Source organism: Zea mays, chromosome 6 (genome assembly GCF_902167145.1).
Source record: "Zea mays cultivar B73 chromosome 6, Zm-B73-REFERENCE-NAM-5.0, whole genome shotgun sequence".
Classification (NCBI taxonomy): domain Eukaryota; kingdom Viridiplantae; phylum Streptophyta; class Magnoliopsida; order Poales; family Poaceae; genus Zea; species Zea mays.
This window is the reverse complement of record NC_050101.1, coordinates 134485569-134490963: the sequence shown is the minus strand read 5'-3', so window position 1 is coordinate 134490963 and position 5395 is coordinate 134485569. Positions and strand designations below refer to the sequence as shown.

At 43.8% G+C, this 5395-nt stretch overlaps 1 protein-coding gene across 1 annotated transcript; it reads right to left on the bottom strand.

Annotated features, from left to right (window-relative positions):
• Window positions 1-865: 865 nt before the first annotated feature.
• LOC100274586 (putative integral membrane protein) lies at window positions 866-5183 on the bottom strand. The gene is made up of 7 exons (NM_001148939.1): window positions 4731-5183; window positions 3557-3741; window positions 3063-3130; window positions 2827-2959; window positions 2344-2505; window positions 1999-2265; window positions 866-1313 (listed from the first exon to the last, which is right to left on the bottom strand). The coding sequence occupies exons 1-7, from the start codon at window positions 4852-4854 to the stop codon at window positions 1188-1190; spliced, it is 1065 nt and encodes a 354-aa protein (NP_001142411.1). The 5' UTR covers window positions 4855-5183; the 3' UTR covers window positions 866-1187.
• Between the last annotated feature and the right edge of the window lie 212 nt (window positions 5184-5395).

The window sequence follows — 5395 nt, the reverse complement described above, 5'->3', positions numbered from 1 at the left end:
GGTGGAGGCGCGCGCGCGGTGGCCGGTGGAGGGGCGTGTGCGGCGGCCGGAGGACGAGCAGGCGCGTTGCGGCGGCCGGAGGAGGAGCGCGTGCGGTGGCCGTGGGCGAGCGCGCGGAGGCCGGAGACAATTGCACGGTGGAGAACACGACAGCGCGCTGGAGGAGACGAGAGCCGCGCAGGAGTTTTACTCCGGAGCTCGGCGCCAAGATCTATGGCGCCGAGCTTCGGTCCACGTCGGCGCCGCGTCAGCTGGTGGCGACAGCGCGGCAGGAAGCTCGGCGGCATGATCTATGGCGCCGAGCTGTGTAAGCTCGGCGCCATAGCTCTTGGCGCCGAGAAACGGGTCTAAATTTGCATTTAAGTTTTCTGGGGGTCTAATTGTAAATTTTTGACAGAAAAAGGACTTAAAACCAAAAAATTCGGTCGTCCAGCCGCCTACCTCACCAAGATGGCGTTTTTACCTAGGCTGACGCCTAGCAAAATACATCGTTTGGATGGCTAGGCAACGCCTTTTAAACCATGATTGTTTGTGGCTTTGTAGAAACTGTAGCGAGAAATGTTAAAACAGATGTGCCGATTTGCCTTGCTGCTCTTCACTCAAGTTAGATTAGGAAAGTACCAAATTTATGTGAACACCGTATAACGCCTAATTTTCCACAAGATTCCTTTTGAGCTTCGCATCTAGTTGCAAGCCATTGTATGGATCATGAAGAAATCATAATCTCTAATATGTTTCTTTACATGGAAGCAGGAAAGACGGGAGTTTTCTTAATTGACTTTTAAATTACTAAACTTTTTTAAAGCGAACATGACTGACAGTCACAAATTTCACTAAACGCTACAAATCTTGCACAAGTCTTCTTATCCGGATCTTCTTGATACAAAAAGAATGAGGTCTATCTTTGGATATAGGCACGCCATGTACCAGTTGGAAGTTACAGTAAGAGGATGTGGAGCATATCGAGATACAATCATACAATACCTGCTGTCTAGTTTCAAGGTAGGTCTGAGAGCCCTGAAGGTAGGATCCTTCCAAGAAACAGATCCTTTAACTGCTAGTAGACTGCGACACTAAAGAAGCCCAAAAATGTAACTGAAATGTTCATTACACTCTGGGTTGGCTTCCAACCCTACTATCTGCCTACTAAATTGAATCCTGTATGGTGCCATGCCATCGTGACCTTTTCACTCCCGCGAGTACTTTGAGCTCCACATGGGTACCTTCAAAGGCTCGTCATCAACACCACCACCCCCGTTTTCAACTTTGCTCATAGAGTCTGCGATCAAAGGGCCTGCCTCGCTTTCTTTCACCTGCAATGTAAGAAGCGCAGCCGGGAATTACAAACAAGAGACAGGAAGAGACAAATCTATAATGCTAGTTAATACAAACTGAATATGCTAAAAAAGGTCAATTCCACTTACTACACCACAAACGTAGAGCCTAGTTTGTTCCATATACAAGTACAGTGTTACCAAGTCATCTGATTAATCAAGATTAGTTGCCCTAGTTAGTATCCTGGACTTAACTAGGTGCTCCGACTCGATTAGTTTTATGGTTGTCCAATTAGTCATTGACCAATCATGTCCGATTAGACATCGACCAATGACGATAAGTTGGACAACTAGGGAGTGAACGACCAGAAACAGAATGGAATTACTGGGAAGCTGAAGACATGAGCTGCTTTTAGATGGCTTAGGCCACTTGGGCTCATGTTCTCAGCCCAATTTGCAACCCTAAATGCAACCCAATTTGGTATATTAGTCCTGATATAAATAGGATGACTAGGACCGACCAAGTAGTAAAGTTGTAAAAATGAAATAAAAGAACACAGAAAACTCAATGTTCGCTGCTCAAATAACACAACATTCAGGATTGGCTACTAGTATATCATACTTACACACTGGGTCACTACCAATGACAGAATTCTGAAAGGGCAACAGAATTTAATGGTGCGCACTGGAACTTCTCTAGTGCTGTAGTGCATGAGAAAGTTACCTGTTGTGGGGAGACTTCAACATTTTTTTGCTGGGTCTCCACTGTGCAGAAGTATGAATACAAGACCATTCCAACTACAGCAATTAGGATTCCAAGTATGTTTCTCCAGCTAAACGGATCGTGAAGCAAAACATAACCAAAAGCAAGAACAAGGCATGTTTTAAGATGGCCCAGGACTTGGTAAGTAACAGGAGATGTCTTTCCGATCACAAGGAAAGTGCTGAAGTTCACTGAAACAGATATCAAGCATGACAGGACGATGAAAAACTGCATGCGAAATAAGAGAAAAATTAGAATATGGTGAAACTGTTGGGATAAGTGCACCAAAGATGTTTTACTACTCACCACAACTTGAGATGTATAATTAAAAGCAAAGACATTTTGGTTAGTCAAAAAGCCATCAAGGAAGGGGCCAATGAGAAACAGGGTCAGTGATTGGTAAGGGCAAGACTGGTAAAGCAGTTGGGTTGATGAGACCTTGAACTTCTTCTGGATAGTGTTTGTCATCTGATGAACGGTTAAAGATTACAGAAACTGACCACAAAACAGAAACTCAAATGCATTAGAGTTACACAGCAAGAGGAAAAAGCTTCTGCTTATTTACAGGAGAGCAGTGTAAATAGAAATAATGGCAGGTTTGATCTCATGTTTTGATGCGAGCGGAAACTAGAATTTTCTTTGCCTTGTAGAACACTAGAACACCAAGGCTAACCACATGAAAACAGGAGATGGTTTCGAAGTGCGAATTCTACTGAATAAAAACAACATTATTAGGTAGCTAAACTTTAGTTTGTGGGAAATAAATAGGAGCTTCTGATGAAAGGATACAATTTGAGCAATGCAAGTCGTGATAATTGCCAGCAAGGACAGTATGGATCCCACAGCATTGAGTTGCAGATCAGTGACAGTTGCAACACCAACACCAAGAAGAAGCACAGAAAGGGACATCTGGATACTCCGACTGCAGAGTAAAGTAAGAAACATGTTATGCGATGAGTTTCATAAAAGAAAATGTTAGCTGAAGATATTACGGAAATAATGCACAAAATGTATCAAACACAAACCTGAACTTCTTCCTGAAGAAAAGTGTCTCTAAAATGACAGTGCACGGGATGATTGCCAGCTTAGTCATCTAAATTTAAAGGCATTTCAGCATCAGTTAGGTGGATTGATTATTATCTAAGGAAGAGGAACACCAATTATTCAACTGCAATAAATACTCATACAAGACCTTGAAAATCTAATAAAAAATCTACAAAATGTGTCTAGCACAAGAAGAGTGGGTGGTACATTGTGTTGAGAAAAAAATGCATCATACATTGTGTTAAGAAAAAAAAAAGGTGGATGGCATATTGTGTCAAAAGCAAAGTGTGTATGATACATGACAATGACAAGATACTTTTACCTTGACCTTTACATGAGTAACTATTGTTGTATCACCACATAATGAAAATCTTATGCAATACCGGACAAGTAATAATTGCAGGACCAGAATGAAATATCTAATAAATTCTGACTGGTGGAAGAACTACATTAAGAACATAGACAAGCTACGTACCTGGTAAAACCCAACAGAGTTGAAGCCAAGACTCAAGTTGAGGAGCCCAATGGAGATTCCGTTAAGTACTCCAAATCCCATGACAGTTCTTGAATCAAAAGGCTTATGCTCAAAGAACTTCATCCATAATGCTACATGAAGGGAGCAGAATGTAACCAGCAGATGCCAGCTCGTCAAGGTAGTGGCTGCAAAAGACATACATATTTCACAGATATTAGAAGTCATTTAAATCAGACTTACATACTTCACTACATACATGTTGATAATATAAGATCTAGTACTCTGTCCGTCGACAAATGTAAGAACTTCCTCAATTTTTAGGATAACATGGGCAAGGAGGAAAAAAGCGCACATTGTGCAAGTAAACACTGCAAAATAAGGTTATCAGTGCTGCAAATAATAGTGTTAAATCCTGTCTATTCAGGTGGATTAGGCCAAAAGTTTACATTTGTGGGCAAAATTTAAAACCCCACTACCCTAGTCCTTACAGGCAGGTAGAAGTATCTCAGCAAAATTTAAAACCCCACTACCCTAGTCCAAAACTTTTTAAGAAAAAACAAGAAGTTTTAACTCTTATAGCATTTTGTGATACAAAGTCACGATAGGCAGCACAAGCCTTAGCCAAATTATGAGTACAAGTCAACGTACGTTATCTTTAAATAAGAACAAAAACGGAAGTTATGACTTCCCCATCCGATGCATGGGTACATGAACTTCTCATGCAAATCAAATGTGTCACCAGCGCAAACAAGGATACTCCCTTGTGTGAAGCAACCTATGAAAGAAGCAACCAGGACATGACACCCAACCTCACTCACCAACTACAGAGAATTAGCTCTAATCTAGAACATCAAGGGCCATCAAAGCTTTGACAGAAAGCAAGTTAGCACCAGGGTCACACATGTTTCACCATTCACAATAAAAAAATGGCAACGACAGTTGAAGTTTCGACAACTACCAATTGACACTCCTAGCCCTGCCTCAAAGTTACCACTGAAGCTTAAGCCCTAAAGCACCATCTGAAGTGCTGAACCTTGCACACACATCTCATGCACCAGAACAGAACTGCAGCCCCCAATGGAGAACGCAGATCTACACGAATCACATAACATCCAGCACGAGCATACACATAATAATCAAGAAACCGTGGCAGGAACACAGTCAGATCTCACACCGAAGTTAAAGCCGAGGGAGCTCATGAGCGCCTTGTTGCAGATGACAATGGAGACAGAGGACACCACGGAGAGGCTCAGCGCCCCCACCGTCCCCAGCTGGAACTTCTCCCCGCCGACGCCCATCTCCGCGGCCCTCCAAACGCAGCACCACCAGCACCGACAGACAAACCAAGGAATGCCCCGAAAGATCACGAATTTACAATCGAGCCGCAGGGATCACGCTGTCTCGCCCATGAGAAGACGGGTCGCGCCCGGTCAGACCCACCGCTCCTGCGTCAGTTGGAAAATCAGAGCCGCGGTCGGATCTGGGCGAGTAGGGCGCGAATCCTGGCAGGGCGGCGGCAATGGCGAGGAGATCTGGGGAGGAGCGGGCGGGATCAAGGCGGTGGCGCTCGTGCCCCTCCGGTCTCGCTTAGCTTCGCTTCTTTATTATATGGCTGGTCGGTCGGTCGCCGTCGGTGAGAAAGCTGATTAGAGAGAGGGCATCATTGGCATCATTGCTATTGGGAAGGATATTTGACTCTGCAGTAGCAGTAATTACTTTGCTAATGTTCAAGGTTTTTTATGTGGGACCAGCCTTCTTTGGGCCTGTTTGTTTCAGCTTCTAGCAGCTTCTGACCACCAAAAGCTGCTGCGGACTGCAAACGATCAGCTTTTCAGCCAG